The 12816-nt window shown below is 43.6% G+C and overlaps 1 protein-coding gene across 1 annotated transcript in view; it reads right to left on the bottom strand.

Annotated features, from left to right (window-relative positions):
- Positions 1-7674, bottom strand: part of Depdc1b (DEP domain containing 1B) — a 63344-nt gene extending 55670 nt beyond the window's left edge. Inside the window, exons 1-2 of the mRNA XM_052160108.1 lie at positions 7544-7674; positions 153-418 (exon numbers count right to left, since the gene is read on the bottom strand). Coding sequence (XP_052016068.1) covers positions 153-418; positions 7544-7591 — 314 coding nt within the window. The 5' untranslated portion in view covers positions 7592-7674. The remainder of the gene's footprint in view (positions 1-152; positions 419-7543) is intronic.
- Positions 7675-12816: the final 5142 nt, after the last annotated feature.

The following is a 12816-nucleotide window of genomic DNA, read 5'->3' on the forward strand; positions in this document are numbered from 1 at the left end:
CCCATTAGGCTAGGCACTTAGCACACTACAAACAGACGCATCGCTTCAATGGACACCGGCAAATTCTTTCACTTCGGGAAGTTTCCAGATGCTGACGAGACAGATGCACTCACTCACCCTGTGCTCCTTCAGAGCTCACACCCCGCCATTACCTGTAGAGGTGACGGTTGTCTTCAAAATCCTCCTGGCCCCATTTTCCCTTGATGTCCTCAATAACGTGATTCTTCAGGAATTTTCTCAGCAGCTGGACCGTTTGTTTACGAGTTACCTCGGGCCCAAAGTTTTGACTGTTCCGCAGAAGCTCGTGCAGCCAGTCCACAGCCTCTGATGCCGTGAAGCAGTGCTCATAACTCTTGAACCGACACCGATGTTTCCGTAAAGGCATCCTGGCCCGGAAAAGCTCCACCGTTTCGTTCCACTAGACAAAGGACACAGAGCATTTAGTCATCAACTAGTGGGTTTTAAAGGTTAATCATCCCAAATATTTAAACCAAGGAATACCAGTTTTCCATTTAAACTGCTTGAAGACTAGGGCCTATTTAGCTTATACAAGACCCAAAGTTAAGATGATAAACAGATTGATCTACAGATTGATACATTAATACGTTCGTTTAACTGGGTAAATAGGCAGACAGATAAAATCATTTTCTTTAATTAAAATGCACTGGAATAACAGATGGAGATTTGGTATTTTGTTTGCAGTCTTCAAACTCTTAAAGTCCTAAAGAATGAACAGTTCTGAAGTAATGATTACAAAACAGTGTGACTGCAAGTAATGCCCCAGAACTACACACTCAGAAACAGTTACAAAAGTCTGCGTTATGGTTACTGTGTTACAACTGAAGCAGGAGCAGAACCTATTCACAGAAGAGAAACAAGCAAAAAGCAACTTCTCCAGGGTTGGTCGGTCATCCTTTCTTCACTCAAGCAACAGTTACTGAAGACTCCCTAGAAAGTTCTGCTAGTGTGGAGTTCACTTGCATGAAATGGTAGTAAGTCCTGGGTAGACTCATAGCTGGGCACAGTCCTGCACACTCCAGCAATCACCCCAGCACTCAGGAAGCTGAGGCAGGAGGATTTTGTGTTCCAGGCCAGCCCAGAGCCAGCTTAGACTACATAGTGAAACACTACCTAACCCGTCACACATAGCTCCTTTCCAAATGTCCCACGTTTAATATGATTTCATTCATCAAATACTTATAGACTTCACTCTGTGAGAGTAATCGCATGGGGAAAGAGTGCGTGTGATCATGATCAACTGCTCAATGCTACCGGCTCAAGACAGAGAGAACACTCACTAAGTAGTATCAAATTCCTGCATATTTGCCAAAGAAAACTGTTTGAAAAGAGTCGCTAGTTAGGTGTTTCCAATCATACACACCAACTGTAAGGCACCTTGTTTGGTTTTTTTGTTTTGGTTTGGGGTTTTTTTTTTTTTTTTTTGGTTTTTTGTTTTTACTGCAATGAAGTTCTCTTGCACCCTTTACGTGCCTGAGAGGATGCTTGTTTTTGAGGCTCTTCTGGAAGAACCCAGGACACAGAAGACTGAATAGGCAGCGCTCAGGCTCTGACGCCCAGTGACTGGAATCACAGCCTGCCCTGCTCATGGCCAGCAGGCCGACCTCACACTCACTGCTAGCCAAGCCTGCGTATCCTCAGCAGCAAAGACTGGAGACATAAAAAATAAAAGTGAAAAGCCTATCGCAGTGTCTACCCTAACGCAGGTCCTCAGGAAATCTCACTCACAGACTGCCATCACCTTTACTATCCGAGTGGGTGTGGCCATTAGAGCAGAGCAAGGATACAGAAAAGAGCCCTGAATTGAGTCTCCAGGATTCAGTGCAGCCTCTATCAATAAACAGGTAGCTGTGCAGTTAACTCATTCTGTAGAAATTTATAACAAACTAAAACTCAAAATAACTGAGATTCTGATATATGAAAATCATAGAAGCTAGCTAGTGTAGTGGCATGTACCACCCTCTCCTAGCTAAGGCAAGCGGAATGAGTTCAAGGCTAGCCTGAGCTACAATGAGATGGCCCTCCTGTTCCCCATGCCCCTCAAAAAAAAAAAATGCAATCAAAAGAAAAGCCATGGAGGTAGGCGTTTCCCAGGGGCAACCTACTAAGAAACAAGGTAGTGCGTTCAGAGTGCTCGCCTTATCCACTCCAATCAAATCAAAGAGTCGTGTGGCCCCTGCTTGCATGTGGCTTATGAACCTTTTAAAAAACAAACCGGTCAGATTAGTGTATACCGTCTCACTCTAGTGTAAGACTGGTGATGTTCACAGCGCAGTTATCCTGTCCTTGAACTTAAAGAGAGGCTGACCCACTTCAAAAGGACAGAATCAATCTCTGAAGAACTGAGAAAACAGGTGCTGGGTGAGACTAGGGTTCTAGTTCCAGATCTTCCATTCATTGTTTACATAAGGGTTTGGTACACATTAAGGACCACAAAAACAATCCAGCTTCCTTCTGCTCCCAAATGCCATGGATAGAACCAATGAGCCACAATGTCCGTCAACAGACAAAAGCCATCTCTCTAGATGTCAAGACAACTCAGCCCCTCACCACTCGTTTACAAGTGGAATTCCTTTGGTGACAGGAAAGCAGGAGGTAAGGAGGTCTAGCAGCAGTGAGTGGCTACCGAGAGCATCAGAGACTGGTCACTATACAAAAAGCCTCAGGGCTTTTCACAGCCAGTGCTAGAGACAACAGCAATGCTCCTGGCATGCCTCAGGACTAACCCCACCCACCCCTGAGGCTCTAGACTACTAGGCTTCTAGGATATAAATGTGTGAGTGAATGGCGGTCGGCTTTGGTTCCTCAGATTGCAGGCATATGTTCCAATCTTTCTCCCCACTGTGCCTGTGTATGATCCTCATAGTATTAGTGTCATGAACCTAGGTGACTGGAGACTAAAATGGAGGCCGGCTAAAGCCTCACACAAGAGCCATCTTTATTCAGGGCATCAGACAATTTATATTCAGAGGGTAGTCTAAGGGTCAGGCAAGGTCAGGAGCAAAGTTTAGGCTGTATATATATTCACAAGGACAGCTCACGGTTAGGAACATTGCTCTGAATAGTGATGAATAAGATGACAGTTATCTAAAGTAATCCCACTCCTATTTATGACACCTGGGAGGGGCATAAAAGCCAAGATCAACCAGTGTTACAGACAAATTGAGATTATGAGACTTTGGCCTTGGAGTTATCTCTCTAACAAACTCTCAAAAATTCTCCTCACCCAGATTCATTCATGAACCAGATTCTGGTAGTGACCACCTTCTAAAATGTTAAGGATCTGTTCCAAACTATATAATAGAAGTCTTCCGTAAACTATTTAACAAGAGTTAAAAGAAAAAAAATCAGTATTTCAAGGATGATGAATAAGTAGCTGACTAGCTCTTATACTGTCATGAATTGAATCTTTCATTTAATTTTTACCATAAAAATGTACCTAGCCTGTAAAATCTTATTTTCAAGCCAGACGTCAGTGCTTAAGAAACTGAAGCTGTTATACATTAATAGACAGTACAGCAAACCGGTACCGAGGATATGGACACCTCCCACTGTGTGCCAATAGCATCTCCAGGCTCTTGCTGAAGAAGGGGGAAGCTGAGAGTGGTGTTGAAAGAAAGAGCAGGGTCAAGAAAAGGGGAAGGAGAGCCAGCCTTGAAGGGCAAGAGAGAACAAGTTAAAAAAATATATATTTATTCAATAAAAGCTCTGGGACATGGCTGGATTATATTCATAAAATACTTGCAGGTTTTACTTTTAATAATAACTATAATTTCTAGTAACAGCAACCCTCACATTTAGGGGGAAAAAAACTGGCTATCACTGTATCTTACAAATCTCAATGTTTAACATTCAGTTTCTCAAATATATTAATAAAACTGGAAGCTGAATTGATTACTTGCAACATTCCGGTAAAGCTGAAGGGTCTTTATTAATCACCCACATGCTTTTCTGTTTAACTAGCTGGTTAGTCAAACTGAGCTTGGATGTCACGGGAGGTAGGGGTTACAGACTCCTTTGATAATATGCTAATGTGACAGAATCCAGCAGCATCTGTACACTGAACCTCTGCAAGCGTGAAGATAGGCACCCTGTACAGTTCTGTGAGGACAACTGTCTTAGTCATTGTTCTATTGCTGCGAAGAGACTCCAGGACCACAGCAACTCTTACAAAAGAAGGCTTGCTTCCAGTTTCAGAGGTTTAGTGCATCCCCATCATGGAGGGAAGCGTGGCAGTGTGTAGGTAAACATGGTGCTGGAGGGGCAGCTAAGAGATCTACATGCAGCAGTGGGCAGCAAGAAGAGAGGGGGTGGAGAGAGAGAAAGAGAGAGAGGGAGGGAGGAAGAGAGAGAGAGAGAGAGAGAGAGAGAGAGAGAGAGAGAGAGAGAAACTGGGCCTGGCCAGGCTTTTCAAACCTCAGAGCTTACCCCCCAGTGACACACTTCCTCCAAAAGGGCCACACACTACTTCCAGGGAAGCCACAGCTCCTAATCCTTCTCAAGCAGTGTCACTCCCTGATGACTAAGAATTCAAATATATGAGCCCTCGAGGGCCATTCTTATTCAAGCCACCACAGTGACATTGAAAACAGTTCCAAGTTTTATATTCATTTTAACCATAAGACAGGTAAGGACTTGTCATATCCAGATTCACTTCGTTTCCCTTTGAGCAAGTACTGTGAATAAATTATGTAGAGGATGAAACATGTTCTTTTTTTCTTACCCGAACAGAAGATATTACAGTCAATGCTTATCCAAAACTTCAGTCACCCATAGTAAACAGGAATCTGAATAATAGAAAATTCTAAAAACTTACAGATCCTAAGGTTTCAGTTGCATGGAGCTCTGGGAAACACCGTAAGATTGCTTCATCCCATCATGTATGTGAATGAGCTCAGTGTTGTGTCTACACTGTGTCTACACTGTGTCTACACTGTGTCTACACCATATAATGGTGTTTAGGTTATCAGGCCAATTGGTGAGGTTTCCCAGTGTGTGTGCTCAAGTAATCTTTATTTTAATGACCAATAGCATTATAATCCAAAATATTCTAGTGAACTTTAGAAGAATAGATTAATTGCTCCATCTTGTTATTACTGTTGTTAATCCCTCAGTGTGTTAATTTACAAAATAAACCATCATAGGTATATGTACAAAAACCATATATTACATATAATATATATGGGGTCTAGTACTATTATAGTTTTAAGCATTCACTGTGTGTCTTGGTCACTGTTTTATCGCTGTGAAGAAAAACTATGACCCAAGGCATCTCTTCTATAGAAAAGCATTTAATTGGAGACTTGTTTAATGTTTTGGGGCTTTGTCTATTATCATCATGACAGAGAACAAGCAGGCAGACACTGGAGAAACAGCTGAGAGTTACATCCTGATACACAGACTGAGACAGAGACTCTGGGCTTAGCATGGGCTTTTCAAAGCTCAAAGCCTACACCCGCCACCACTGCCACCGCCAGCAGCCCCCTTGCCCCCCCACCCCCACCCCAGTGACACACTTCCTCCAACAAGGCCACACCTCCCAATCCTTGTAATCTTTTCAAACAGGTCCACTCTCTGATGACAAGGCATTCAAATATATGGGCCTATGAGGGCCAGTCTTACTTAAACCAACCACACTGGGTCCTTGCAACGTATCCTTTCCAGATAAGGGAGGACTGCCATTTTATGAAATGGCAAAAGTCACTAAAGTGGAACAACCCTAATCTTTCCTCAAGTCAGACCCGTAGTCCTGACCCCAGGTAGTTTAAATGGTGGAGCCGCTTCTGCAGATGCAGTTATGAAAACACCCTAAGACTATTTTTATCTTCTTGTCACTGTTCACAGTTTATACCTCTTAGAAACGAGCCCTAAAGAAAACCTACATTTATCATTCATTTTACTCTTTCTTAAAATACATGGACCATTCTGGGTGTTCCGTGGATTACACAAAGATGCCTCCAAGCCTTTTCACAGGCAATGTGACTTTTACCACCTCTCCACGCTAAAATGTACAATGGGGGCCTGCAAGGTGTCTCAGTGGGTAAAGGTACTTGCCACACGAGGCTGGTAACCAGAGCTCCATCCTTGCACATAAAGACAAAAGGAAAGATATGACTTCACAAAGTTGCCCTCTAACCTCTACATATGCTAACATACAATAACAACAACAGCAGCAATGATAATAATAGTATTTTTTTTATAGAAATGAATGTGTCTAGATTCTAGACTCAGCCATTTCACTTGCTTTGGCCAATGGGGTGTGAACAAAACGTCATGACACCTTGAATCCACTCTGTGAAGAATCTGAGCAAACCTGTCAGATACTTGGTTCAACCAACACTGAGGACCAGGGTACCACGTGACACCACCCAGAGCCAGTCAAATCACCAGATAGTGACACATGAATAATTTCCATTGGAAGAACCACTGACATGAGTCCAGCCCAGACCAATGACCTATGCAAATATGTGTTGTTTTCAGCCAAATGAAACAACACCACAGGCCCTAAAATCTTAGGAGAAACTCCACATGTGGCATGTGCTCTTTTGTGTAAAGAAGATCCATAATCTTTATTTGATCCTCCACGTGCCCCATAAGTCTAATAAAACATAAAGGACAAGCAGCCTTAAACCTAACCTCTCATCCGTCCGTGGAAGGTAGCTTGCCTCCACAGAACACAGATTACCTGGCTCTAGCCAGGTAGAAAGAAAACTACGTCTCTAGCATATGAGTCTAAAACATAAGTTGGGATATTTATTCATCCCACCTTTTCTAGAATAGAGAGCAATGAGACTTGATTGCAAGGTAATGCAGCTAAGAGTCTTCACAGACTCTAAAGTTAATGTCCTCTAAATCCTTCTGTCTATTCCATTGTCCTAATATTTTTGAGGCCAAAGCCAGTAAAATTACTTCCTCCTAGAAATAAGTCTCTAAGCGTCAAAACTTGTTTCCACGAGAAAGACCCTCACCCTGGTGCATCTGCAAAGTTTTCAGATCACCTATCAGGGCTGATCTGCTACATGAAGTAGGTGCTGACAACAACTGAAACGCCAGGGGCAGGAACCTTAGAGGGGCGATCCGCCTCGGTGCTGTGCACCGTTACAAAGAACGCTAGTCAAGTGTCAACAGTGTCACTCAGGAAGGAGTCACACCCTGCCAGGATCACCGCAGTCTGCAAGAGCTACACCCGTTGGGTGGTCCTATGGCTCCACCCACGGTTGATCTTGTCCTGGAAGACAGAGTAGGTCCCCAGGACAAAGAGGAACGCGATCGCCTGAGGTTCGGTTCCCGTTAAGGCTGAAGGCACCCTCTAAAGCCGAGAATCCAACCACGGGCGGCAGGTGAAGCTCATGCCACCTTGGTGGGGCTGGTCCGGGCCTCGTCTGCCCGCTGCCGGGCAGAGTGCACAGCAGCGACCCTAGCAGACACACGACCACCAGCACCGGCAGCCCCTGAGCGACTGCACACAGCCTGAGTCTCGGCGGTGACAGCGACGCGGGGTCGGCTCGGCCCCACTCTCACTTACCAGCCTGGTGGCCCGGTACGGCCCGGGTCCCACTATGCGGTGCTCCATTCCCAACGCGCAGCAGTCGCGGGGCAACACCGGTGCAGAGGACAGAGCTCGCCGCGCCGCAGTTTGAATCACAAGCCCGGAGCTTCCGGGTGCTGATTGGACAGCGCGAGGTCACGTGACAGGAACTGCGTGGTGGGCGGGGCTGTGTATGTCCTGGATTTCACTACCCGGGGGGTTGCGCCTCTAGCAGCTAGGAGCTAGGAGGAAAGGACACTTCCTCCTCGCCAGTGGGCGCTCAGATGCTCGCGGACGTGACTGATCGCGCAGCGTACCGCCAGCACGAAGTGGATGGCGCTGCCCAAACCCTATCCGGACCGTCCCTGCTGCGAGCCCACTCGAAACACCAGCTCTGCAGTCTCAGAGCCCAGTGGGCCGAACCTAACTGGAACCTGATAGATAATTCCTGACAGCAACCAGGGCGGAGAATCCTGAGGTTAGCAAAGAGGAAGAAGTGGGTGGTGAAAGGAAGCGAGTTGACAGCTGTCCAAGTGGAAGAACTTTTATGAAGCAGATAAAGGCAGACCGCCACAAGGAGTGTAGAAAGACTTTCGGAGCGATAAGGAGGCATGGTTAGCATCTGTGTGTTCTCTTGACAAAGTACAGTGATCTTTGTCTTCCTTGAACTTACGTTTTGTGTTTAGCAAACTGACCGAAATTGTCAGTCCTTTGTTTATGGGGTTGATGAATTCGTTGTCTCTGCACTGAATCACCTACATTTCTCCTGCCCGTGAGAATTGTTGGTCGACTTGCAACTGTTTGAAGAGACAAATGACTACACATTATACTGTATGTCTTTACCTCAGTGACTATGAATCTATGTCTGTACTCCTCAGTGAAGAGGAGGATGGCAGACTGCTCAACAACTCCACCTTGATCGTAGAAGCTGATATGCAATTGACACATCAGACAGTGATTAATTCAATAGATAATGATTAATTCAGACACTCAAAAGTGGTTAAAAGTCCTGAGAATAAATAGGGCTGAGCAGGGGACACTTATATGAACTCCCCTTCAGGAAACATGGTAGAAGAGGCTACAGGAAGAAAGTGGGGGGTGGGGGGGAGTTGCAAGGCGCTGTCTTCTGGACATAATATGGTGGCCGCAGCTGTTCACACATGAATTCACAGCAAGTTTGATTACCTGTACAAGACCTACCCACGATGGAGCCTGTCAATCCATATTCTTTCGTACCAGGGAAGGGCACATGAGGCCACGAGTGAGGAGATTATTGGAAATTAATGACTGCTGAGAGATGCCATCTCTTTTCTTCCAGTAAACAGTCCCACACCCATGCTCATGTCCAAAACCCTAATTAATTAAACACAATGAGTCATTAAAAGCAAAGAAAGCAGGATCACAAACTAAAGCCTGGATACACTCAGTTCAGATTTTCTGAAGACCTGAGCCGAGATGGCCCAGGTAGTAAAGGCACTTTCCGCTAAGGCCGATGAATGCCCTGAGTTTGATCCTAAGGGCCTCCATGGTAGAAGGAGAGAACTGACTCCCACAACTTATGCTCTGACCTTCAGGAGTGCTCAGACATGAACACACATACATAATAAAATAAATCAATACAAATGTTAAAAGCTGAACAAAGGATGGACTCCCCACCTCATCCTACCCTGTCCAGGTGTATATTTGGTCTTACTATAAAAGGCAAAAGCAAACAAAACAAAACAAAACAAAACAAAACCTGCTTGGGATGCTGCATATATATTGCTTTTGTAAATGCTAAAAAAAAAAAAAAAAAAAAAAAAAAAAAAAAAAAAGATAACTTTACTTCTTACGCCTCCAAACATTGTGGAACAGTCCTGCTTGTCTATATGAGGGTTGCCAAAGGATGCCTACATACTTTAGTACAAGAGGCAGATGGAGAAAAAAAATGTTAGTCTTGTCCACCGTGGTAGTAAAGCTGGAGTCCTGCAACAAAGCTTGCCCATCCTCAAATTATACAGCTTTCGACGTCCATGGAAATCACAAACAGAAATTTGCTATATCTAGATTTCAATTTCAATAACAACCAGTGTGCTAACAAGACGAGTGTCTTCAAGCTCGGTATTTAATTCCCCTCTAGTCACTGGCAAAATGGAAATCTTGATGGTTGTCTTGCAGATTTGATATAAGGACTTAAAACGATCTGTTAAGATAGTCCCATGATGCCCAGTATATAGCAATAGTTAAAAGATGGACCTCAGGGACTTGAGACATGGCTCAGCAGTTAGCAGCCCATACTGCCTTTGCAGAATACCAGAGTTCATATCCCAGCACGCACATCAGGCAGCTCACAATGTTCCGTAACTCGAGAAGATCCAGTGCCAGTGTTGCCACCACAGGCAACTGCATTCACGGGCACATACCCACAGACAGGCACACACACTCACACATAAAAATAAAATGTTTTTAAAAGGAGCTGCCCTTGAGAACAAAATCATACTAGCTTCTTCAACATTTTCCCAAGTCCTCTATGGGCCACGGATGATAATTTCCATTAACTTGAAAGGCATATATTCAAAGATCCACATATCAGAAGCCACAAAGGCAGATTACGTGGATGTGGTGTAAAGGGACTGCTGGCCTTCTATCAGGCCTTCAGGAGCACATAAAAGCAGTTCAACCATCCCCAACTGCTCTAACCCCCCTAAAGCCAGTGCTTTGTCCCCCCTCACCTATTTTTCACTCCTGGCCAGCCTTCTGTTTCTCAAACATACTCTTTCCTACTTCAGAGCCTTCGCAGTCTCCTGCCAGGACTGTGCTTGCCCCAGCTCCTTACACAGCCTTCGCCATCAGTGCTACCCCTCAGCCTTCGCATAAGGATCCCCTGGCCTCTACTGTGAGGTTTCATACCACGCTGCTTCTGCACTGCTTTGTTATCTTCATAGCACTTAACATCTACCAAGATTTTTTTTGGTTTGGGTTTTGTTTTGTGGGGTGGGAGTTTGATTTTTATTTTTTTTGGCCTTTGGGGTTGTTTGTTTGTTTGTTTTCTACCAGTAAGATAATTCTGACTCGATAAAGAGGTTCCACCTTTATGGACATGTTTTCTTGTGTTTGAAATGTGGGGAGGGCTTGGCTAGACTTTGTGGGCAGAGGAAGGAGAAGGTAGATGTCCCGTGATGCTTAACTCAGACTTGGCAACCAGCAATATTTGTTCTGCATAGCATTTAGGGCCCTGTTGGATGTCTAGGTGAGAGGAAACCAGGTTTGTAACTCTAGAAGCCTGGAGCCTCGCTTCACTTACATCTAAAATTTTCAAAAATATTTTGGATGATCCAGGAACATTAGCCTCTGTTTCGTTTATGACTACAGCCAAGGTTACCAAGTCAGAAGTCATGTCACCAATGGCAAAGCACACTGTGATGTCTGACACACAGAATGTGTCAGCCTATGTCTGCAGCTGTTGAATTCCTAGGAATTATACCAAAAAGTATCGTATGCTTAGCTCTTATTTCAGAATGTCAGGCAAAGACAGAAACGGTCTCACAACATTCAACTTTTTAAATTGTTACTTATTGTAATTCCATGTGATGCACATACATGAGAGTAAGGGCACACATATCACATCGAGTGTGTGAGTGTGCGTGTATAAAAGAGTGGGGAAGGAGACCAACTATCAGCTATTCAGTCTGTTCTCTTGTTCCTCAATAGTCAAACCCACGGAGGCAGCTTGCATGGCGAACACCTATGATCCATCTCTAAGACACACCTTATGTGGGTAAATGGAAGCAAGTTCCTGCTTATTTCATGGTATTTCACCCAGCACTGCTGTATTTAAACATTTACTCAGGTTTGAAGTGAATATTCCTTTATTATAAATCACTCACACCTCAGCGTGTGGCTCAGAGAGAAAGCATTGCCCTGGCATGTGTGAGGCCCTGGGTTGGTTTCAAAGATACAACTGAATGACTGGCTTTTATATTTTCCATATATATGAGTAGTATTTCCTCTTGATTATGTGTAGGTTTATCATCAGAGTTATCCAATGGGGAGTTGTTTCTCTGGAATAGAAATCGGGAGGTGGAGGATGTGTTGTTTCCCACCGATCCCCTGTTCTATGTGCATTCAGAAAGCAGAGTGTGAACAGGAGCTGGCCCATCCCCTGTGACCTTCTTCCTTTAGTGAGAGTGTTCTAACAACCTTCCTAGACAGTACCACGAGCTGCAGACCCAGGATTCAAACACATAAGCCTATGGGAGAACATTTCTTAGTCAACTACAATACTTAATAAATTTTAATTATCAATATAGCTTTGTATCAATATTAAAATGGTTTAACTTCCTCGTTATAAATTTTGAGTGCAAGGGAAATTCTGTAATGTAGTCTATGGATTTCCATATATGGGTACACTGTAATCCTTTCTTTCTCCCTCCATTGAATGATCTCAGAATGAAACAGTTTGGGTTTTGTTGGTGGTGTTTGTTTGTTTGTTGTTTGAGACAAGTTCTCGCATAACCTAAGCTGGTCTTGAACCCAGGACATCATGCATGTCAGGCAAGCTCTCCCCCCAGCTCTACCACATTCTTAGATCCATCGCTATCTTTTTAAATGAAACATCTATCTCTGTGATTTAAGTCCAGAAACTTAGAATTGACCATGAACTTGAGTGCAGATTAAGTTATAAAATAATACTTTGTAAAGAATATTACATACATACACACACATACATATATATGCATTTGTGCATGCAATTATGCATATATGTATGTGTGGATACATATGTAAATGTATGTACAGAGGTGTACTTATAAATATGTATGTGTTTTTCTACCCTTATTTTCTGCTTTTAGTCTATGTAGTATATAAATATAAGCTGTCTCTTCCTTTAAAGAACACCACTTCTTTTTGTTCTTTTAAATCTGCATTGGGGGGATACATACCCACATACCCACATACAGGTCAGAAGGCAACACTGAGTCTCTTACTACATTTCTCTCTGTCCTCTCCTCTTAGAGTTTCTCACTAAATCTGGAGTGTACAGTTGGCTTGATTGATTGGCCAGTGAGCACTCAAGATTCTCCTGTCTGGGACTCCAAACTCTGGGATAACAGGTTACTTGATTTGGATGATTTTAGTAATATCTTCAAATCAAAATGGACCATCAAAATAAAATTCAACATCTTTATGCAAAGACATTTCAGGATGAACATGTCCTTGATGTATTCAAGTAATCTTTACCAAGAGATAGATAGATAGATAGATAGATAGATAGATAGATAGATAGATAGATA

This window comes from Apodemus sylvaticus, chromosome 16 (assembly GCF_947179515.1).
Source record: "Apodemus sylvaticus chromosome 16, mApoSyl1.1, whole genome shotgun sequence".
Lineage (NCBI taxonomy): Eukaryota > Metazoa > Chordata > Mammalia > Rodentia > Muridae > Apodemus > Apodemus sylvaticus.